Genomic DNA, 23,328 nt, shown 5'->3' with positions numbered 1-23,328 from the left:
CCCTACTGGGGCTACATGCAGCACAGGGCCTGTCTCCCAGCAGAGGCTGCAGGAAACGCGGGCCCACCCCCCACAGCACGGGCTGTCCCCTGTCTCCGTCCTTTATAAAGGGCCGCAGGCAGCACACAGCCCGTCCCCCATAGCGGGACCGCATACCGCACCGAGCGCTCTGGTCAACAAGGAGTTAAGCGGAAGTCCCGCCCATTGCCGCCGAGCGCGGCGCTGCCGTAAAGCGCGCCTCGGTTGTCGTAAAGCCTCCCGCCCGCCGTTCGCCTCCAGCCTCCTATTCTCGACCGCGCTTTACGCCAACGCCGTTGCGCCACCATCCTCCCATCGGCTGCGCTTGCGCCGCGCACCGCTCCGGAGTTGGTATTCAGGAAGGGCTCTTGCGCTGGCGGCGTGGTGGGGGGCGCATGGGCGAGCGCGGAGCTTACGCCGACAGCGTAGCGGTGTCGTTGGCTGGAGTGGTGAGGGGAGGCGAGAGGCGGCGTGAGGAGAGCCGGGCCGGGGGCGCCGCCATGGGCAGGCCGCGGGGCAGCGGCTGCGGGGCCCGGCGCTGAGGGACCGCCGAGGTAACGGCCACCGGGACCGCCCTGCTGCCGCGGTTCGCCCCGACCGGGACCGGGCAGCGTTGGGGCGGGGGAGGCCGGGCCGGGCGGTGCCGGGCGGGGAGCGGGGGCCGGAGGGGTGATGGGGCTGCGGGGCCTTCGTGGGGCCTGGGAGCCCTCAGTGCGGGGCTGTGAGGGGCTGTGAGGGCCGGGGTGCGCTCCCCCCGCCCGCTGTGGCGGGGCCTGCAGGACGTGGGCCCTTTGTATGGGGTTCGGTTTCCCCTCGGGGGTCTGGAAGCGTTGGTTTGGGGGTGGGGGGCTGTGCTGAGCACGGTGTTTTGTTTTTTTGTTTTTTTTTTTAAAAAAAAAAAGCTTTTTTTTTTTTTTCTTCAGCCGAGCTGGTGAGGATGGATGTGACGAACGGGGGGGGGGAAATAAAAGCGGCCTCCCCTTCCTCCTGCCCCGCCAGCACGGAGAGAACTGCGTTCCTATGGGGAGAGCTCTGCGGATGGGGAGAGCTCTGCGGGCAGCAGCCCCCCTCCCCTACAGCCCCCACCCCGTGCCGCTGTCTGCGGGTGCAGAGAGAGCAGCAGAGCTCTCAGCCTAAGGGGGGAACGCTGGGCTGCTGTGGGGGAGCTGGGCGTGGAGGAACGGCGTGTGGTCCGGGCAGCCACCAGCCATGTTGTGTGTGTGTGTGTGTTGTGTGTGTGTGTTGTGTGTGTGTGGTTCTGAAGTGAAACGGTGAAGTTGGTGAAACCAACCTGAGCTGGAGGTCAGCCATAGCACGGTCCTGTCCTGTGTGAAAAGGCTGCTGGTGTGGGAACGAGGCACGCTGCTGCGTTGGGAAGTTGCCTCGTTAACTGCTTTACCTTCTGCACAACAAGTGGTTGGATATCTGGAAATGAATCCCGAGGAGTGCGTGAGTTCGTGGGGCAGCTGGGCTGTCCTGTTGGTGTGCAGCCCTCTGCCCCCACCCCGAGCTGCCACCGCCGAGCTCAGTGCGCTGGCCCTTATATAACAGATGGGAGCGAGCGTTTGGTGTTTGCCAGTGAAAGAGAATCGCTGTGAATTAGGGCAGGAGGCCTCCGTGGGGATGGCGGGGAGAGGCCTTCTCTGTGTTGGGGTGGGTTTGGCAGCTGGGGCTTGCTGGAGATCTGTTGGGTTTTGCTGTAATTTGGTGCGCTGTTGGTAGGAGCGTTGGTCAGGGGTGGTTTTAATGCTGCTGTGGGGCCTCTGGGAGGGTTGGAGGGTCACAGTGATGATTGAACCTGAGCGTGCTGCTGGGTTGGTGGCAGCTTCTTGCTGGTGTGCAGCTGGGGGAGCCCTGAGTTGTTGTTGGGATCATCCTGCTGTTGCAGGGTGGGATTGCAGCTCCTGGTCACCAGCTTACAAACCTGTAAGGCCTTATAAATGAGTATAAATGGGTTCTGTAGTCCTCTGCAAATACAGCTGCTGCTCTGCTCTATGCCTGCACCAAACCAACCGGGGTGCAGTTGGTGTTGGTTTGCAGGGGAGGATGTTTGTCTGTCCGGCAGCATCTCGGGAAGCTCTGAATGGAGCTCTGTGTCGCTGCAGCGTGGCTCGTGTTTGGTTTTCTTGTTGCTGCACTCTTCACAAGAGTGAGTGGAGAGGAGGAAGTTGGCAGTTGCAGTTCAGCAGGTTTCCGAATTCTGCTCTGAGTGCCTTCCTGCGCCGGTGCAGTGCCAGGCTTTGCGTCTCCTCTTGCTTTGTATTCTGCTTCTGAGCTCCTGTGCAGCCCGAGTGTTGTCAAAACTGCTAATCTGAGAGTGACTCAGCGGATCAATGGGAACTGCACGAGGCTGGTGCTGGTGGACAATCAGTATTTCCCCCCACCCCCTCTGGGCTGGAGGAGATGATGTCTGAGAGCAGCATGCCAGTAAACACGTTTCCTGGGCTCGGGCTGTCTGTACCCTCCCCTTCCCCTGGTGCTTTCCTGTGCTGCTGTGGTGAGGAGAAGTGCTGTGCTGGGAGCAGCAGTGCTGTTCTGTGGCTGCTCCATCCCCGTGTGTGTGCAGCCTGTGCTCTGGCAGCAGCAGAGCTGCTGACAGCCCCAGCCTTTGTGTGGCCAGGAGGCTGAGTACCTGCACGGCTGGGTTTTGAACACCAAAGCCTCAGGATGATGGCACCTTGTGCTGCCAAATCCTCAGCCCATTGCCCTGCTGAGGTGGGGGGGAGGGAGGTTGAGCTTGCTACAGGCATCCCTTGTGTGCGGGGAGCAGCGCCTTGTGTGCTTATAAATAGTGGGATTTCTAATTTATCTGTTTATTTTTTTAATTAGAATGGATCCTTGTGCTTCCTGCTGGCAGTCAGTGTCTCCTGGAGGGCTGTGGCAGTGGAGCAGGCACAAGGCTGAGCGGTGAGGAAGGCAGAGAGGTGACTTCTGGAGCAGCTGCACGCTGAGCATTGGGGCTTTTGTGGTCTCCTATCACCGTGCTGGCTGCCCTCCATCTCCTGGCGATCCCCTGAAATCCCTGCTCCAGCTTTGGCGCTTCCTGTTGCACAGAAACTGGGTTAAAACAAAGTACTGCAGCACACAGCTCTGACAGAGGCACTCAGGATCCCTTTGCTGTGCTGCTGGGTGCCCCTTTGGGGTACACAACCTGACTCTGCCCTTCCATGTCTTGTGGTTGGCCTGATGTGTTCAGAACCATCAGTTTTCTCCCCAAACCTCTCACGGGTTCTGACATCATCGTTCTGCTGTGGGGGAGAGAGGTGAAGCAGTGAATGGGAAACCACAGGGCTGGCTGCTTCCGTGCACTGTGGTGAGATGCTGCAAGCAGCTCGGGGAGCTCAGCGAGGGTCGGTGCTCCCATGCTCTGTGATTTAGGGAATGCTTCTCCATCCAGGTAAACATCAGCCTGCAGGCAGAGCTTCACGTGGGTGGGTCGAGAGGTGCGTGACCCACAGCCATAAGGGTTTGTTCCCAGGGAGAGCACTGACCAGAAGGTGTCCCGTGGCCCTTTGTTGTTTAATGTGATGTAATATTTTTTAATGAAGGAGGCCTGGCTTTTGCTTTCCAAATGGCAAACGAGATGCTTGGCAGGTGATGCGCAGGCTTTGCCTTCCTAAGAGGGTTGTTCTTAAGTTAATTAACAGGGGCTAGCGTTGGTCTTGAACTTGAATTCTGTGAAGCTTTCCTTGGCAGGAGCATGGTTCTGTGCTGCTCTGTTCTTGCAGACCTCATCAGTGCCTGACGTCCTCCACTAGGAAATCACTGCTTTTTGCTGTTGGGTCTGTGCTGACGTATAAATGACAACATGAGACCCTTTTTCTTCTCCATTTTTGACACGGGCTGTTGGAGGTGATGAAGTTTGTTCTCTCCCTGCCTGAATTCCCAGCTCAAAGTGGGAAAGGAATGGGGCTTTCCAGCCCATTCTGTGCTCTCCTGGAATACACCCACCCCCAGCTATGTTGGTTCCTCTTATCCCAGTGGTTTTGCTCACAGCCTCCACCTGTGTTCCCCAGCGCAGACACCACAAAGGATGCTGCTTGGAGCAGTGCTGAAGGCTGAGCTGCAGCCTGGGGGGCACCTGCTGTTCCCCTTGGGTCTGCTCTAACATCTCTAGTGCAGGTCTTGAAATAACCAGAGGATGCACTGCAGTGGGGTGACAGCAGACACCTGGAGCAGGGAACAGATCCCAGATGCTGACAGCTCCTGGGACAGGAGTGCAGCTCTGGGTGCTTTGCTCCTATTTCTGCTCAGAGCCAGAAATCAAAGTCCAGAGCAATGCTTCTCCAGCCTGAAATCGTTTAAAGGCACTTGCTGGTGTTTTAGGGCCAATATTTAACTTGTTCCTGCAATGAGGAATGCCTGCTGGACTCCAAATATTTGCCTTAAGGAAGAAGTTTGAGAGAAGAACATCCATGAAGGGGGGGGGGGAGTAGGGGGATTGCAGGAAATGCTTTGGTCTCTGTGCATACAGGTCTATGAGGGCCCCATGTTGCCCCGTGGGCCCGAGCAGCAGCACAGGGAGGAAATGTCTGTGCAGCTGGGTGTGTCTGTCCCACTGCCAGGGGTTAAGGCTCAGGTTTGGGGCCTCTTCCAACGGGGGGAGCCGGGCTGGAGCGCGTGTCGACTTCCTGATGAAAAAATCCCATCGGAAAAGAAACGCTGTGCTGCTTTTGCTTTTGCTTCAGCCTTTGGTGGCTGTGAAATGCTCCACAGCAGTCCTGTGAATGGCAGCTTTCCCGTGCCCTGGACCTGCTTATGGCTTCTCCTCACTCACCTCGGTGCGATCCCTCTCGATTTGTGCCACTGCCTGGCCCATGGTGAGCCCCTGCCGGCGGTGCTGGCGTCCTGGAGGTGGGTTGGTGAGGACGTGCTGCTGGGGGGAACCCGCTGCTCTTTGCCCAGCTCTGACTGTGCAGCCAGGCTGAGTTCCCAGTTCCAGCTCTGGCACTGAAATCTGCTCTGCCTCAGTTGCACATCGAGCCTCTGCTGTGTGCGCTCTGCGCTCCTGTTGGATTCTTGACTATTTAATTGAGTTGTGCTTAGATAAAAAATAGCTTGTGTGCTCCTGAGCATGGCTGGCGTGGCTGTGAATGTGATGGGGAAGTGAAGGCTTTTGTCAGAGCCCCGTCCAGCACAGGGGAGCCGGGCTCAGGAGGCTGTTAAGGAAGATGGACATTGGCTCATTCCCTTTTGCAGACACCTGGCACTGTCTGTGGAGGTACCTGAGCTGAGTCTGTGCAGTCTGAGCTGCACAGCCTGCAGCCCATCCATAGCCATGAAGGGCCCTGGGGAGATTCATGCCACCCCTGAGGCTGCAGTGGGTACCCAGTAGCACTGTGCCATTGCTGTAACAAAGGCACTGATGGAGTTAGGCCCATGGATGATGGGCTGTGTAATGAATGAGGAAGCCAGGGCAGTGGTGTGCTGCCTGCGGGGACTGGGAGAGGTGACAGGAACTAGAAACAAAAGGTTTGGGTTTCAGATAGAAGTGTGTGCTAGGGAAGGTTGAGCGTGTGTTGGCTGGGCTTTCTGGGACAGCTCACAGAAGTGAGAGCCCAGAAATGAGGGAGAAGGGACAGTTTGTACATGCAAGTAATGTTCCAGATATTAATAGCAGCAGCATGGAGCGGGTCCTCACGGGGGTGTCTCCTGCACGTTCCTCTGACACTACACATCATCCCTTTGTGTGGAGCCCGGAAAAGCAGGTCTTGTGCAGGTAAGGGAAAGGCAGGAAGCAGCAAGGTTGCGCCACAGCTCCTGTCTGAGAGGTGGCTGGCTTTTGGGTGAACCCCTTGAGAAGTTTCCATGTGTACACACTGACCTGTAGCAGCTCTGGGGCTGCCTCTCCATCTGCAGCCCTTGCAGTGCTCCTGCTTTGGTGCTGTCCTGATCTCGTGGGGAGATCTGAGGTGTGTCTGTGTTGTATTGCTTTGCTTCCCCACTTGTGAAAACAGCAGGTCACCTGTGTACCTCCAAGAGAGGATGCAAGGAAGGACTGAGCTGCTCAGCCTTGTGATAGAGGGGGTGGGAGGAGAAATGCCTCACGGATCACTCGTTGCTTCTCCGAAGACGCTGCTGACGCTGGTGTGTAAGCAGATGGATGTTGCCGTGCCACAGCACGTCCCTCTGCCCCACTTACTCTGCAGGGAGGATTAATTGCACGGTGCCTCCTTGCTGCTCCTTCCACCCAGTGGGGGGGCCCTGGGTCCTGCTGGTGGCCCTGGAAGCTGTCCCTGTGTAAGGCAGGGCGGCAGTGAGCCCGTGCAGCTCGCTTCTAAAAGGGAAACAGTGCTGCCATCCCACTGCAGGGAGTCTGATGGCTCAGGGGAGAGATTTCCCTGTGAACCCCTCTGGAAGCTTGCCCTTCCACCCTTCTCCTTCCCCCTCCCAATTCTGAAGATTTGGCAGCAATTTGGGAAATGTGTGAGGCTTCGGGCAGCCTGAGGGAGAGAGCATGGGGGAGACTAGCAGTGCTTGTTGGAATGTGGGACAGCCCTGCTTGGCAGTGCTGCAGCTCCACAGCCCAGAAATGGAAGCAGCCTCATCACTGGTGGGAGCAGCACCCCCTGGTCCCCCACCTCCAGGTCTCTCTGCTGGGACACAGCAGAGCTGCTTCAGTCACTGATGGTGTCCCCTGCTTTTGTGTAAGCATAAGGGAGTTGAAATGAGCTGTATTTTGGTGATGGAAGTGATTGCTTGTTCCCTTTCTCCCCATCTCGCATCACAGGAGGCCACCCCAGATCTGCCGGTACAGCTGCTTCCTAACCTGGTTCTGTCAAAAGGATATGGGTTAAGGGGAAAAAAAAGAAAAGCTCCTACTATTAAAAGTGTTTATGCCAGCCCAGATCCTGCTGACAGCAGAGGGTTTGGTGGTGATACGCATGACGTGAGGCCAGGCAGATCTGTGTGCAGTGACAGCCCCCAGATGGGCCGGGGGAAGCCTGCTGCCACGCATCTCCTGGTGGCACTGCACAAACCAGCAGGCATTGCACAGAGCCTGGGCCTGTGCTTGGGATTTGTGGGGCTGGAGCACTCTGGGTGTGCTTCCTTGTGGTAGAATATGAACTCCTGGTTTCCCCTCCCTGCTGCAGGGCTCAGACTGCCCCAATCCTAGTGTGTGAGTGAGCAGTTCCCTGGGGGCCTGCTCCATGCCTGCTGCCCTGTGGTGCAGAGCCCTTCCCCAGCCTCAGCTCCGTGCTGTTCCCAGAGGGACCAGTGCCTTTGGCCACATTGCTGAGCCCCCCTGTGCTCTGAGCTGTTTGTAGGATGGGGAGCACAGCCTGCCCTCCATCTCCACGTGCTGGGGCTGTTCTCCCACTTGTGAAGCAGCGTTCTGTATGATGGTGGGCAGTTGTGCCTCAGTTCCCTCTTCTGTAGCAGCACTTCCTCACTGAAGTACCTCGAGCTGCAGAGAGTGTAAGAACCAAAGGGCATTTACAATTTGCATCAGCCGTCTGGAAAACCCCTGGAGCTTGCAGTTGGGAGCAGCAGGAAGACACACCATTGAATGCTGCTGCTTGGGCTCGTGCCCAGTGTGCTGGGAGGTGTGTCCTGGCTGTTGGGAGGGAGGAAATCTCCTCCAGGTGGACAGGAGGTTCTGAGCCTGTCCCCTAGCTTGGGCCCGGGGGAGGGAAGGAAGGAGCCACATGCATCCAGGAGTTCCCTTTGTTATAGGATAAGGGTTGGGAAGTGTTTCTGTCCCTTTGCAGACCAGATGTGGAGCCCCTTGTCCTCGCTGCAGCTGATCCCTCTGTGCTGGGAAGAAGCACATATGGGGCTTGAGGCTGCGGGGTGTCTGAGGTGCGTGGGGTTGGGGTTGTTGCTCTCACATCCTTGTTTGTTTTCCATCTTCAGCCTCCAGCGGTTGCATAAACGGGAGCAAACTGAAGGGTTACATCAGTGCTGCTTGCAGCAGCGTGGGGAGAAGTGATGGCATGAAGTTAGGAGAGCCTGCCTTGCAGAGCAGCAGGATGAGCTCCCGTCTCCCTGCAGTTACAGACTCGGAGGTCTTCAGGAGCCTCATCCATCTGAATGAAATCCTCACACTAACTTTGAACTGCACGTGCGCATTTAGAACTGCGTGTTTGGAGGAAGAAGGGAAAAAACCCAACTTTTCTGAAGCCATGCAAAGCAGCCCCATTGCCAGGCTGGGAAGCAAGCCCACAGCTGTGGGGTGGGAAGCAGGCGCTCACTTGTCAAAACATCTGCTCCAATGAGGTGCACTGATGGCACTGACAGCAGAGCAAAGTCCTCGGGTGCCCCAAAGCCTGTTGCTGGGCAGGTCTGCAGCCTCTGCTGGGCGTCAGTCTGGGCTGCTGCTGCTGTGGAGCAGAAGTGCCGCACTTCTGTGGTTGCAGAGGAGGAGGGGAGAAAGCCTTCCTCTCTTCTGGCTGCCTGGGAAACCGACGGCAGCTCTTAGCTTGCATCCATTCCTGTCCGTGATGCGTGCTAAGATCCCTCGTGGAGAGAACGGTGAGCAAGTGCTTTATGCTGCTTTTAGAAGTGTTAGCTTTTGAGGACATGGGAGTATTCAGGGACAGGGCTGGGGAAGCAGCGTGCTGGCGGAGATGGTCTTAACCTTATTGCAGGCTGCAGCGACGCAGGGGAGGCGTTCCGGCCTCAGAAGTGAGCTGTGAAATGGAAGTGGCTGTTCCACTCTGCTGGTGAGGATCACCCATTGGTGTGGAAACCTCCATGTCACTGCTGCAGGCTGTGAGCCCAGGGCTGGGCAGGAAGGTGAAATGGGAGGAGCTGGCCTGGCTCAGAAGCCCAGTATGAGGGTGGAATGCTTTGCTGCCCTGCTCCCAGAGCACAGCACGGATACTGGCCCTGACAGCGTGATGGTTGGTCGTGGTGGTGGAGAATCGTGAGCGCAGGCAGCAGGAAGTGTGGCTGAGCTCTTGCTGTGGCTTCTCCCCACAGCTGAGGCAGAAGTGGCAATAAAAGATCTGTGTCTGGTGGCAGAGGTTGAAATACAGAACAGGGCTGTCCTCCCTGAGCGTGTCTGAGGCGCTGTGCCTGGCAGCTGGTGAGGCAGCAGCTCCTTGGGCTTCTCCACTTCCCAAAGTAACAATGGAACTTGTTGATTTGGGATGCAGGCAGTCTCAGGAGCTTGTTCAGCACAGAGTTACCAGGCTTGAAAGCAAACCTTGGGCATCGCATTGGGTGAACTGCAGCACTGGGAGAGCTCAGATTGGATCTGGCTGGGATGTGTGCTCTGAATCTTGCTTGGCTTGGCCATGCAGCTCAGAGTGCTCTCACGGGACTGGTGTGCAGGTTTGTGCTGGCCAGCTGCTGCGTGTTCCTGGAAGGCAGCTGGTTCCTTTGCAGCTCTGCCTCCCAGCAGCAGCGTGGACTTAATTAGGATCTGGTGTCCAAGCAGAGCTCGTTGTGCTGTGGATGCTTTGTTGGGCTTCAATAGAAAACCTGCTGGCTGAGCTGCAGGAGGCGGTGTTTTTTTGTGCGGGGGGCTCGAGGCTGAGACCACTTGTTCAAGTCACTGCTGGGGCTGTGAAGGGCCCCACTGAACACTGCTGTGCAGAGCAGGAGCCCAGAGGGCATCATCAGCACCGTGTCTGGGCTGCATGCAGTGTCCCTAGGGAACAGCAGAGGTGCTGGGAGCTGGGCTGTGGCTGATGCTGTCCTTCTCAGGTCTCCCACGTAGAGGCTCTGCTTTGTCTGTCAGGAACTTCCTTTCTCCTACTACTACTGTGTCTGCATGAGTAAAACCGAAACCACTTCAGCGTCCTAATTGGCCTCTTTGTGTTGAACTGCTGAGATGTGATGGATTCTGCAGAATTAAGGCCCCGTGTTACTTCATGCAGGGACAGAGCCTGCATCTTTCCCATTGCTCACAAGGATTACTGCTCCTGTTACCTCCAGCATCCTGCTTACAGTGGCAGCAAAGAGACTGCCCAACAGGTGCACAGGAGCACCAGGTCCTATGCACTGGGACTGGAGCTGGGTCTTCTGTTCATCATTCAGTTTCCCACCCTGGAGCAGAGCCTCTGCTGGCCCAGCAGCTGCTGATGGTCTTGGGGAGCAGCAATGAGCAGATGGGAGGTGCTGGTGGCATCCTGCAGCAGGGCTGGGAGGGGAAGGAGTGCTGGTACCCAGCTCCTCCCTGCCCTACAGCCTGCTGCATCCAACCCCATGCTGGTTTGGTACCCAGCTCCTTCCTGCCCCAGGATCTGCTGCTCCTGACCCCACACTGGTTTGGCATTGCTGCTCTTCCCATGCACTGCGGATCCATCCCAGTGGCTGTGCTGCAGAAAGCCTTGAGTTGGGCACAGTCACTTCTCACACTGGGGTGAACACAGGCACAGAGTGCTTCTTACAGGCAGCATGCAGCCAACCACAGGACTGTTTCCATTCGGGTCTCTCTGATAGAGCATCAGTGTTTTCTTTCTGGTAGGTTTAATGAGTCTGTAGTTGGAAGTTTGAGCTTGTGGCTGCTGAGCCCAAGCATTGAGTGCTCTCTAGGGTGCTCAGTTCTCAGATGGGATGTGCAGTGTTTGATCCTCTTCAGTCTCGTTTTTAGACCTGGTCTTATTTTAGCATCTGTATATTTACTGTTATTATTACTGTATTTCCTAGGGCTGTATTTTTAGCCTTTTCCTTGGTTCCTGTGCTGCTGCTGAAATCCCAGCCGTGGCATTTCCTGCTCCGTGGTAAAAATCCTGCTAATATTTTCCATCCAGGTGTGATGGCATTGGATGGGGATGCAAGGAGAAGCAGAGCTCTGCGTTTGGCTGCGGATGCATTGCTCAGCAGAGATGCTGAGTGGGGCCACCTCGTCCCTCCCCACCATCACTGGGATCTCAGGAGCAGCTGAGATTGTGCTTTTCCAGCAGCCTGATGGTTTTGAATGTGTCAGCTTGTAACCTCTAAAGATCTGAATGAAATCATGCGTGACTCATTATTGGTTTTGCATGGTGAGAGCTCGGTGGAGCTGAGCATTTGTCAGGCCACCGAGCTGTGAAGCAGAGCTCTGTCAATAGCAAATGTTCTCTGTTGAGTGATGTATGGAGATCTGTGAAAGAGCTGCAGGAGTGGTTGGAAGCTGGGAGAAAATAACTTGGAAGGATGGGAAGTTGGAGGTGAAGAGTGCCCTGAGTGCAGCGTGTGATGTGTGCTGGGAAGGGAGCACATCAGTGGATGGGAGAGCTGGAAGGGGAAGGCGGGCACTGCAGGGCAGGAAGAAAAACCCATCATTTTCAGGAAGAAAAACCCATCATTTTCACAGCAACCTTCAGATTGGGGGGAGGGATGGGGAGTAAAGACAACAAATGCTTTCTTCATGTGTGGAATGATGGCGTGGTTTGGGTTGGAGGGGACCCTAAAGATCACCCAGTGCCCCCCGAGGGCTGGCTGCCCCTCCAGGCATGGGGCTCCTATGGGACAGCACCCTGCCACCCTCTGGGAGAGACCTTCATCCTCTTATCTAATCCAAATCTCCCTTTCTTTAGTCCAAAACCATTCCTCCTTTTTATTTATTTCCTTTTCTAATCCCAGCGTTTTCATTTTCGTGGCTCAGGGCCGCAAAGGGACGCAGGGCAGCACAGAGCAGGGAGCCAGGAAGGGAGGGGAGGTTTGGAACAAGGATGCTCAGATCATGTTGGATTAAAAGCTTTGCTTTCCCAGTTTAGGGTTTTGTTGGGGTTTTTTGTTGTGTTTTTTTCCCTCAGGACTGGTCTGCTGGAGCAGGCAGGCTGTCAGCCCTGTGGGATGTGCCCACATCGCTGCTGTGAAGCTGTGAGCCCTCCAGTCCCAGCCCTGGAGCTGAGCTGTGTGCTGCCCTAAACAGCCCCACATTGCAGTGAGGGGTTTAATGGGAGCTTCCTGTTGTGCCGACACCAACGTGAGTGTGCAAAGGAGGAAGCAGTGAGCAGAGCTGGGAGAGCTCAGCCATAGTGAGGAGGGCTGGGCACCATCTCCACTTCACAGGGCTGGGAGGAGATGTTCTGTGGCAGCAGAAACCTCGGAGTGCTGTGCCTTGCTGGGAAGGCAGCTGCTTCCAGGACTTCCTTTTCTTGTGGGATTCACCCCAAAAAGCCCTCAGCTCTGCTGCTCCCCTTCTGACAGGGGAGCAGTGGGTGCAGCAGCTGACAGCCCATGCTGATCTGAGCCTTGCACTCAAGTGCTGCTCCTGCTGTCCTGCAGGAGGTGCTGCCTTTGGGCTCAGACAATTTGGGATGGGACATTCAATCCCCAGAAGATGAGGAACACTTGGATTATTCGTACATCTTGGAAGCCCCACTGGATTTCCCTCCTATTGTAGCTGCATGGATGGAGCTTTTCTCAGAGCTCTCAGCTGCCTGAGGAGCTCCAACCCTGATCCATACCCAAAGAGCACAGGGTGCTGTAGGCAGCTGCTGGGCTGTTCTCTGGGGCAGGATCTGTGCTCTGAGCAGTGCGGTGCTGAGGGCTTTTCTTCCTTATGCTCTCAGAAGCTTCTCTTTCTCTTTCATCTGCATGCAGCTGCATTTCCCTATTCTGCAGTGTTGGGCATCCATCCTGCAGGCAGGTGGGGACCAAACGCTGTGTGCCAGGAGCAGCAGCAATAGCAGGGTGCAGCCTGTCCCAGGCAGCGACCTCGGGCTCCTTCCTCTCCGTTCCCCTCTTTTATTCTTCTCTTGTGACCTCTTTGGGCTGGGAATGGCATCTGTGCCTGGAGGGCCCGGAACAATGTGCCCCAGATGGCACTGTACGAACCAAGAGGTTTCACTGCATGGGAAAGAACTTCATAAACACACCTTTCCAGCCTTTCAGTCCTGCACCCGTGGTCAGGAGCCTCTGAACGTGGGTATTTCAGCCCAGGCTGCAAACTCCAGGGCAGATAAGGAAACCCAGCAGAGAACAGCAGCTCTGTGTGGCCCCGTTGGGGCTCTCATTGTTTCTGTAGTTCCGTTCTATCGGGCTGCTGCTCACTTGCATTTTGGTCTGCAGTGCATTTTGGTTTTGCTTCCTGGAGTCGGAGCTCTTCACATTGCTACAGGGGAGCTCTGGTTTGGTTTAAGACCACATCAAGGAGCAGAGAGTGAGCAGGATGTGACGTGCTGGCTGTGTGTGCTCAGGCTGGGGGGGGGAGCAAAGCATGGGGAGGCTCCCCTCTGAGCATCACCCACTGCCCTTCCTGCCCCACACCCAGGGGGCAGCTCATTGTCCCCAAAGCCTCGCTGTTCACTGCTTCTCCCCATAGGTTTGATGCCATGGCAGCGTGGCACAGTGAGGAGGGTGGGAGCAGCTGAAGCTTTGGGGTGTTCTTGCAGGATGCTCCGGAGATGGCAGCTGAAAGCCTGCAGGAATGGAGCCCATAAGGCCTCACTGCTCAGCCTCACACACTGCAGCCCTCCTGCAGGCACTGTGCTCCAAAATGAGGAGTGCTGTTGGATGGGAGCAGGGCAGCCCTGCAGCTCCTGGGCTGCCTGAAAGTGCTCTCAGACCCTCCCTCATCCCCCCTCCCCCCCATGCATCCTTTAGCACAAGAAGCCTTTTTTATTATTATTAATAGCTATTGCAAGCCAGTAAAAAGTTTTATGGGCTTTGGCTGAGCGTCAGGGCTTGCAGTGTGCTCATTTCCTGCAGTCTGAGTGCTGGAGGGGGCTGGGTTTGCTTGGTTAACCCACGGTAGCAGAGCTGAGGACTGACAGTAGTGCAACAGGAGCTGGAGGGGAGCAGAGAGGACTGCAGCCACTGCTCCGGGAGCAAAAACCCATCTGTGGTGGCTGTGTGAGCCTGGCTGTCTGTCTGTCCCTCTCCTCTGCCCCCGTACTGATGTTTGTATCGTCGTATGGTGAGCAGAGGGGCACTTTGTGCCCTGGGCTGCTGTCCATCCCACCCAGACCTCTCTCCTAGGAGCTGACATCTGTGCCACAGCACGCTGGGGCCTCACATCCACTTGCATGGCACAAAGCAAAGGTGCACAGCCATCAGCTGCTCTGCACCTGGTCCTGACCCACAGGGATCCTCCCACCCACCTCCTCCAGGGCCGGCATCCTCATTTTGCTTCGTAGGAAGCTGCACACCCACTGTGCTTTGCCCCATAGCAGCACTATGCTGTGTGCCCTGCTCCATAGGACTCAGCTCTGTGCCCCATAGCAGCCCTATGCTGTGTGCCCTGCTCCATAGGACTCAGCTCTGAGCCCCATAGCAGCACTATGCTGGGTCCTCTGCTCTGTGGGGCTCAGCTCTATGCCCCATAGCAGCACTATGCTGGGTGCTCTGCTCTGTGGGGCTCAGCTCTATGCCCCATAGCAGCACTATGCTGGGTCCTCTGCTCTGTGGGGCTCAGCTCTATGCCCCATAGCAGCACTATGCTGGGTCCTCTGCTCTGTGGGGCTCAGCTCTATGCCCCATAGCAGCACTATGCTGTGTGCTCTGCTCTGTGGGGCTCAGCTCTGTGCCCCATAGCAGCACTATGCTGGGTGCCCTGCTCCATAGGGCTCAGCTCTGTGCCCCATAGCAGCACTGTGCTGAGTCTCTGCTCCGTGGTGCTCAGCCCCTTCTGCCATCCACCCTCCATGGATACACTGTCCTCCCCACTGCCTTCTGGCTCTCACTGCACAACTTCCCTCCCCACTTAGGCCTTCACTTAGGGCAGCAGTTTCAGCTCTGCTCTCCCCACAGCAGCACCACCCCTTTGCCACCCCCACGGGGCAGGGCGGTGGGCGCACAGCTCCATGTTGCACTGACTCTCCTTTCTCCCATCCCTCCGCAGCTCGCCGGGCGCTGGGAGGACCCTCTCTGCAGGATGTTCTCTCCACCAAAGATCTCCTCGTGACCGGTGACGATGACCATCCCGGCAGCACCTCGGGAAGCACCAACGTTGCAGTAGCCCGGCTCGTCCCCCCGCCGCACACCGGGATGCTGCACTGACCGAGGGCAGCCCCGCTTCTTTTCTCCTCTCCCCCTCAACTTTCAGCAGCTCTGGGATTTGTATGGCAGCAGCGTAACCGTGGAGAGGCCGGGGTATCACAAACTTATGGATTTTGATAAGAGAGGAGGGAAAGGGGAGCTGGAGGAAGGTAAAAGGATGTCCAAGACGGGTGGAGGAAGGAGCAGCCATGGAAGTCGGAGCGCCGGAACCAACTCGGGAGTCTTAATGGTGGGTCCCAACTTCCGCGTCGGAAAGAAGATCGGATGCGGCAATTTCGGGGAGCTCCGCCTAGGTGAGAAGGGCCTTCTGCTCCTCTGTCCTCGCTGTGCCTCGTGCTGCTGTGCCCTCCTGCAGCACAGCACTGTGTGGGCAGCCCCTGACCCCGCGGGGTTCTGTTTCTCAGCGCTTCTTCTCCCAAATGTTTGGGGCTGAAGGCTCCGCTGCAGCGCTTCGTCCCTCTCTCCCCGTTCCCATCCCTTTGGGGTCATTGTGGGAAGCGTCCTTCTCTCCCAAGGATCCTAGGCTCCATCAGAAGTGGGGTGGCCAGCAGGGATTGTCCCTCTTTATTCTGCCCTCGTGAGGCCCCGTCTGCAGTACTGCGTCCAAGTCTGGGGCCCCCAGCACAAGAAGGACATGGAGCTGTTGGAGGGGGTCCAGAGGGGAGCCACAGAGATGGGCAGAGGGCTGCAGCAGCTCCCCTGTGAAGACAGGCTGAGGGAGCTGGGCTTGTTCAGCGTGGAGAAGAGAAGGCTGCGGGGTGAATCATTGCAGCCTTCAGTACCTAAAGGGAGCCTACAAACAGGAGGGGAGTCAGCTCTTTGAAAGGGTTGATAACAGCAGGACGAGGGGAAATGGTTTGAAATTGAGGGAGGGAAGATTGAGGTTGGATGTCAGGGGGAAGTTCTTTACTGTGAGAGTGCTGAAGTGCTGGAACAGCTGCCCAGAGAGGCTGTGGATGCCCCGTCCATCCCTGGAGGTGTTCAAGGCCAGGTTGGATGGAGCTTTGGGCAGCCTGGGCTGCTATGAAATGTGGAGGTTGGTGGCCCTGCATGTGGCAGGGGGTTGGAGATTCATGATCCTTGAGGTCCCTTCCAACCTGGGCCATTCTGTGTTTCTGTGACCCCACGTGACCCTGGAAGGTTCTCAGTGGGATTTCACCTCCCCCGTGGGCATCGGGGGCAGGGGAGGCCTGCAGTCCCAGCAGGGCTGTGCCAGCACACAGCTGAAGCCTGCAGGAGTTCAGTCTGTGCCAGGTGAAGCAGGCTGTGAGCTTTGGGGCAGGGCTGGTGCTGTAGGAGAAAGGAAGAGAGGCCGGGTCGTGGTGCAGGAGCTGAGCAGGCTGCACTCTCCCAGGTGTCCCCTGGGCACAAAGTGTCCCCAAGCCACTGCTGCTTCCTGCCTGCACCCTGTGCCAGCCAGGCTGCCCCAAAGCTGCACCTTAGAGGCAGCAAACGTGTGCAAATTTGTATTTTCTTGTGATGTTTTGGTGATTGCTTACCTTTCCCCACCCCAGTGCTTCTGCATGCCCTGTGCCTGGAGGTGTTCAAGGCCAGGTTGGATGGGGCCCTGGGCAGCCTGGTCCAGCATTAGGTGGGAAGGTTGGTGCCCCTGTATGTGGCAGGGGTTGGAGATTCATGATCCTTGAGGTCCCTTCCAACCCTGGCCATTCTGTGATTCTGTGATTCTGTTTCCAGCAGCAGAATGGAAGCGTGGTGACTTTCTTCTTTCCAAGTTAACTTCCATCTTTCAACTTTTCTTTCTAAAGTTAAAAACAGCTCTTTGGAGGGGGCAGGAAGACAGGAGTGGGTCCTCACAGCCCACGGCTGCGGTGTGACAAACCCTGAGCTCATGGGTTTTATTTTTTCCTCTTGGATGGTATTAAAAGCAATGGTCTGCTCTGAGGGAGCAGCACAGCGATGGTGGGCACTCAGAGCTTGCGGTGCCTGAGCTGCCCTCACTGTGCAGCCATGATGTGTGGGAGCAGCTGCCCGATCCCACTGCTTGGTTTGGAGGCAGCGCTGTGCTGATGGGGCAAAGGGCCTTCTGCAAAGGCAAATATTTGCTCTCTGCCACCCGTTTTGCTGCTTAGATTTCAGTTTTCTGCTTCGCAACCACCTCTGCTTCCGTGCAGCCCTGCAGCAGTGAGGTCCCACCTGGGCACAATGCCTCTTAGGTGTTAAAATGGCCATAATTTGGACAAATCTGGGGCTGTGCAGGAGCCAACCTCGCTGTGGGGGCAGGCCTGGCTGAGCAGCCCCAGCCCTCCTTCCATTCTCCTTCCCTTTTCCCCTCCTGCAGCTTTTTGTTCACTCCCTCTACCTTTGCACCCCGTGTTTGGCAGGTTGGGGGCCAGCAGGTCGCAGTGATGCTGGTGGTCTCCCTGCCCCCACGTTACAGGAGGGGGTGGTGAACCATGGGGGTATCAGAGGAGTGCAGCCCATCGCTGGGGCTGGCACTCAGATTCAGTGTCCATCTGGCCGGGCTGCAGCCCCCCCTGCATTTCTTCTCTCCTTCTTATCCCCCATCCTCCCAGCACTGTGGTGCCCTGGCTGTAACCAAACCACAGCAGGCTCTGACTTTCCCTTGCTGTCCCACAGAGGCACCGTGTGCTGGGGAGCTCCCAGCACGGGATGGGGCAGCAGCTCCAGCCCTCTCCATTCCCTTCATATCCCCCATTCATCCCCTCCCCATAACCCTGCTCAGCAGCTGGCTCTGCTGTCACCCAGCGAGGATTTATTGCTGCTTCAGGTGGCTTGGGATGAAATCTCGTGGCAGGAGGAGCAGATTGCTTGGAGGAAACCCCAAACAGATGCAGCTCCACTGGGCAGAGTGCAGCGCCTGTGTGCTCACCGTGCTGCAGGAGGGGCCCTCTGTGTGGGGGCAGAGCTGGGGCAGCACAGGGAGGGTCCTGGGGGGCTGCTGTGCTGAGCTGTGTGCGCACTGCAGCTCAGCCTTTAGGAGCTATGGGTGGGAAGATCCTCCTGTGGGTGTGGGGGGGGTGGGGAGGCCCGCTCACTGGCAATGCCTTTTGTTGGTGTTTCCCTGCAGGAAAGAATCTCTACACCAACGAATACGTAGCGATCAAATTGGTGAGTCCTCCTGCAGTGCGGGGCGGGGGGGTGACCTCAGGGCCTCCCCCCCCCCCCCAGCAGCACTGAGCACCGCTTCCCTCCTCGCAGGAGCCCATCAAATCTCGGGCCCCACAGCTGCACCTGGAATACCGCTTCTACAAGCAGCTCGGCAATGCAGGTACGGCCCAGGGATCCCCAGCTGTGTGATGCAGCACTGCCAGGAGCTGCAGGGGCTGCTCCCCCCCCCATCAGTGCACACGTTGACCTCCCTCTCTCCTCCCCCCCCGCCCCCCACCCCCCCTTTTTCTCTCTCGCAGAAGGAATTCCTCAGGTTTATTACTTCGGCCCCTGCGGGAAGTACAACGCCATGGTGCTGGAGCTGCTGGGCCCCAGCCTGGAGGATCTCTTTGATCTGTGCGACCGCACCTTCACCCTCAAAACCGTCCTGATGATCGCCATCCAGCTGGTGAGGGGAGGGCAGGAGGGGCGGCGGGGCTGGGGGGGAAGGGGGGGGCAGGCAGCCCACCTCACTGACCCCCCCCCCCCCTGCCCTTCAGATCACACGGATGGAATACGTCCACACCAAAAGCCTCATCTACAGAGACGTCAAACCGGAGAACTTCCTGGTGGGGCGGCCGGGCAGCAAACGGCAGCACACCATCCACATCATTGATTTCGGCCTGGCCAAAGAGTACATCGACCCCGAGACCAAAAAACACATCCCCTACAGAGAGCACAAGAGCCTGACGGGGACGGCGCGATACATGAGCATCAACACCCACCTTGGGAAGGGTACGGGGGGGGGGCTGTGGGGCTGTATGGGCTGGGGGGTGCTAAGAGGGGATTTGGGGAGGAAGTGCTCACCACTGCTTGTGTCTCCGCTCAGAACAAAGCCGCAGGGACGACCTGGAAGCGTTAGGCCATATGTTTATGTACTTCCTCCGTGGGAGCCTTCCCTGGCAGGGCCTGAAGGTAAAGGGCTGGGGGCTGCTCGGAACCCTGCCTGCGCTGTGCCACCCCTGCGGGTGTCCCCCCGTGTTATGGGGACATCCCAGCTGCCCCCAATGCTCCCCCTGCCTCCCCCTGACCCCGCTTGCCCCTGCCAGGCGGACACACTAAAGGAGAGGTATCAGAAGATCGGTGACACCAAGCGAGCCACGCCGGTGGAGGTGCTGTGTGAGAACTTCCCAGGTGAGGGCGCTCAGTGTGGCCCCAGCCCGGCCCCCCACCTCCACCCCCACCCAAACTGAGCCCCCCCTGTCCCCGCAGAGGAGATGGCCACGTACCTGCGCTACGTGCGGCGCTTGGACTTCTTTGAGAAGCCAGACTACGATTACCTGCGAAAGCTCTTCACAGATCTGTTTGAGAGGAATGGTTTTGTGTTCGACTACGAATACGACTGGGCTGGGAAACCACTGGTGAGTGGGGAGGGGGCAGCTCTGAGCCAGGCTGTTGTGTTACAGCTGTTACACGGCAGTCTGAGGCTCCCCCTTGTGCCAGGGGATCAGCACCCCGACGTGGGCTGGGGGCTGCTTTGTGTGGTGGCACGGCTGACGTTGTGCTCCTTGTATCCCCAGCCCACCCCCATCGGCACGATGCACAGCGAGGTGCAGGTGCAGCCCCCGAGCAGAGACAAAGCACAGCCACACACCAAACACCAGGTGAGCAGCAGCATGGCCTTCCCCAGCTCCTCCTGCTCCCCACAGCCCTGGTGCTGGGGGCTGCATCCTGGTGGCTGACTGGTCGCTGTGGGTGGGAGGGAGCAGCTGGGGCTGCCTGCGGGCTGCAGTGCTGATGGATGGCGGCGCGGTGCAGTGCTGGGGGTGATGACCGGTGCGATTTGCTGATCTGGTTGTGGTCACTTGTCGGTGGGGCAGAGCTGGCATGAGGAGGGGCCGCTCCGGAGTGCGGCCCCATGCTGGGTGTGTGGGGCAGTGCTGGGGGACCGCGGAGCTGTGCAGGAGATGAGCGACCCTCGGCCCCGTCCTGGTGGCTGCGCTGCCCCTCGTGCCTTCAGCTGGGGCTCGAGGGGGAGCAGGGCTGTGTGGGTGCCTGAGCACTGCCTGCCCTTCGGGGAGCGCTGTCCCTCTGAGGCTGAGGAATGAGGGCTGAGGAGCGCAGCGTTCCATCCACGTCCCTTCTCGAGGCCGCAGCACTCCTCCCCGGGGACGCCAGGACCCCGTTGTGTGCTGCAGGTGGGATGGGGCAGAGGCACCGCGTGGCTCCAGCCCTCCCCAGGTTCCCCCTCAAAGACCCCACAGCCCGGAGCCCCGCGCGCCTGGAGGGCTCAGAGCTGCGCCAGCGCCTCCCCCCGAGCTGCTCCGGCCACGGCTTTTGCTTTTGCATGTCTTATTTTCTCTACTCCTTCCTGCCGCTCCTCTCGCTCTCCCTCCCCCCCGCCCCATTGTCCCCCACCTCTCCCTTCTCCCCCCCCCCATTCTTTTCCTCTTTTCTGTTCTTTTGTTTCTTTTCATCCTCTACCTCCCGCCTGCCGCGAGCAGCCGCCCGATGGGACGGAGCAGTGGGATGCTCACGCTGGCGGGCAGCCCGCCGAGGAGCCCGGGGGAGCTCGCCTGGCAGCCGGCAGGCTCGGGGGGTCCGTCCAGGTACACAAACCACGTGCTGAGGGCAGGGGGGGGCGCGGGGCAGAGCAGGCCGGCCGTGCTGTGCTGCCAGGACGCGGCTCTGACTGCGGGACGTTCCTCCATCGCTGGGATGGGGCGACAGCTTGGAGCCCTGCTTCTGTCCGCCCTTCCCCGGGCAGCCCTCGGCTCGGGGGGGGCACCGTGCTGGGGACCCCCGGGTCCCCCCTGGTTGCGCTGCGCCGTTCCCTCTGTCTGCGCTTCGTCCCGTCGCTGCTGCTCGGCCCCACTGCTCTGTGGGGTGGCAGTGGGTCGCTCGCCCTCCTGCTGCCCCTCATCCCCTGCCGGGTCGCTCACCGCTCTTCCTCTGGGCGGGGGGGTGACAGCTTGTGGTCCCACGGCACCGGGGCGGCCCGGCTTCACAGCGGGGCCTGCAGCACCGGGCCGCCTTTGCCGTGCTGAGGGAACCTCTGGTGCTGCAGGAGCCTTTGGGGGCTGAGCACCTCAGCACGGCCGTGTTGGGGCTCAGAACGGCGGTGAGAGCTGTTTGGGGATGGGGTGGGGTCTGTGGGGTGGCTGGGCAGGGCGCACAGCAACACAGGAGCAGCAATCTGCCATCCCAGCGAGGGGAGCCGGGACCTCCACGATGTGGGGCCGCCGCCTGCAGCTGCTGTGGGGCGAGGGATGAGGCCCTATGGGACGAACCCCCCCCCCCACGCCCCACAGGACGGCCCCACACTGACGTGTGCTTCCCTGCAGGTGATGAGCTCCACCAACGGAGAGCTGAACACAGATGACCCGACGGCGGGGCACTCAAACGCGCCCATCACAGCCCCCACCGAAGTGGAGGTGACCGACGATACAAAGTAAGGACACCCCCAGCCCCACACTGCACCCCACTCACCTGCCCCACAACCATCATACGGGGACAGTGTGAGCAGTGCCACGATGCTTGGTGTCACTGTCATCAGTGTCACCGTGGTGGTGCCCCATGCAGCGCACGCTGCAGCGCTGCCCGTCCCTCCAGTGCTGTGGGTCCGATCTGTGTGGGGCTCTCAGGGGTCGCTGTGCCCCAAACCCCACGAGGCCACTGTTCCCCTCACACTCAGGCACTGATGGTCCCTCCCTCCCCCTGTCCTTCTGTTCTTCCGTCCTTCTGTCCCTCCATCCCTTTGTCAATCTATCCCTCCATTCTTCTGTTCCTCTCTCCCTCCGTCCCTCTCTCCCTCCATCCCTCTCTCCCTCCATCCCTCCACCGTTCCTCTGTCCTTCTATTGTTTTGTTCCTCTGTCTGTCTGTCTCTCTGCCCCTCCATCCTCCTGTTCCTCCGTCCTTCCATCCCTACGTCCCTGTCCCTCCGTCTGCCCATCCTTCTGTCCCTCCATCCTTCTACCCCTCCATCCCTCCTCTGTCCCTCCATCTTTCTGTTCCTCCATCCCTCTCCGTCTCCGTCCTCCTGTCCCTCCATCCTTATGTCCCCGTGTCCCTGTCCCTCCACCCGCCCATCCTTCCGTCCCTCCATCCCCATCCGTCTGTCCACAGGTGCTGCTGTTTCTTCAAGAGGAGGAAGAGGAAAAGCACCAAACGCCATAAGTGAGCGCGGGTGGAGCAGCGGTGCGGGGCTCCCCTCCCTCCGGCCGTGCCGGACGGTGCCCGCAATGCCGTGGGGTGGGAGGACCCCGGCGCCCACGCGCAGCAGAGCAGGGCCTCCCCCCCGCCCGGCCCGGCCGCTCTCGTGTCCCTGCATCCGCCAAAAAAGAAAAAAAAAGGTATAAAAAAAAAAGAAAACCCCGAAGGGAGCGCAGCGCGGGGCCGCCCGTTGTGCCCGGCGGGACAGGAGCCGATCCTCACCGCGCTGCGCTGCGGAGCGAACCCTGGGATCTTTTTTTTTTTTTTTTTTTTTTTTTTTTTTTTTTTTTTCTGTTGCTTCTTTGTCTCTTAAGTTAATTTAAAGTGAGTCTCAGTGCAGCGCGCCGAGTTGTCGGTCCGTCTTTCACCGCCATCCGCCGCGTCCCGCGATGCGCTCGGCGCGGCGCTGCGCCCCACGGCTGCGGGTCCCGGCGAGCAGCGGGGCTGAGCTCCGCAGCGCCGTGGGGCTTCGGACCCACATAAACGGTTAAACGGGGCACGGCGGGTCCCGGGGTGGCACTGATGGCGCTGCAGCCCCGCACGCACCGCGGTGACCCCGTGTTGGTGGGGGGGCAGAGCCCCGAGCGGTGCGCACGGACCCCCCCACCCCAAACCCCACCGAGCGACGCGCTGCTGTGTGCATCGATCACCGCACGGGGGGAGGGGGGGAGGAGGGGGGGGCACGCTTAGCTTTACCCGCACCCCGCTGCTCTGCCCCAAAGGGGTTGGACGGCACTGGGGCTCTGGGGAGGGGGGGGAGCGGGGGAACATCTGTGGCTGCTTCGGAGCATTGTTCAAACCATCCCGGTGGGGGGGGAGCGGTGGGGACGCCCCGATGGGGACCGCAGACCCCCCCCCCCCCATCCCCATCCCCGCCCCCCCCCGCAGTGCTCACTGCTTCCAAGCGAGGTGTACAGAACCGGCGTTGCCATCTCTGATGCTTCTCTGGGGGCGCGGGGCTCCTTTCCCTCTCGGGTTTGGTTTGGTTTTTTTTTTTGTTGTTGTTGTTGTTGTTTTGTTTTTTTTTTTTTTAATAAAAAAAAATATAGAAGAAAAAAATAATTAAAAAAAAAAAATCTTTAAAACCTTGAGCTGCGTGTCTGCGTCGTCACGGGGGGGGGGGGAGGGGAAAGGAGGGACAGGCTGT

At 58.7% G+C, this 23,328-nt stretch overlaps 1 protein-coding gene across 4 annotated transcripts; it reads left to right on the top strand.

Annotated features, from left to right (window-relative positions):
- Positions 1-377: 377 nt before the first annotated feature.
- CSNK1G2 (casein kinase 1 gamma 2) lies at positions 378-23,039 on the top strand. Of its 4 annotated transcripts, none has more exons than XM_090125863.1 (13): positions 378-572; positions 14,741-15,191; positions 17,948-17,988; positions 18,079-18,148; positions 18,288-18,436; positions 18,528-18,762; positions 18,857-18,942; positions 19,077-19,161; positions 19,240-19,388; positions 19,548-19,631; positions 20,472-20,576; positions 21,312-21,418; positions 22,095-23,039. In XM_090125863.1, exons 2-13 carry the CDS (start codon positions 15,005-15,007, stop codon positions 22,147-22,149), a joined length of 1,353 nt encoding a protein of 450 aa, XP_089981989.1. In that variant the 5' UTR covers positions 378-572; positions 14,741-15,004; the 3' UTR covers positions 22,150-23,039. The 4 variants fall into 4 exon arrangements, with proteins under 4 accessions (XP_089981989.1, XP_089981991.1, XP_089981990.1 ...); XM_090125865.1 differs by lacking the exon at positions 378-572 and adding an exon at positions 951-5,737; XM_090125864.1 differs by lacking the exon at positions 378-572 and adding an exon at positions 951-8,493.
- The last annotated feature ends 289 nt before the right edge of the window (positions 23,040-23,328 follow it).

This window comes from Phasianus colchicus, chromosome 28 (genome assembly GCF_987193195.1).
Source record: "Phasianus colchicus chromosome 28, bPhaCol1.hap1.1, whole genome shotgun sequence".
Classification (NCBI taxonomy): Eukaryota; Metazoa; Chordata; class Aves; order Galliformes; family Phasianidae; genus Phasianus; species Phasianus colchicus.
The sequence above is the reverse complement of the archived record's forward strand: the minus strand, read 5'-3'. Positions and strand labels throughout refer to the sequence as shown.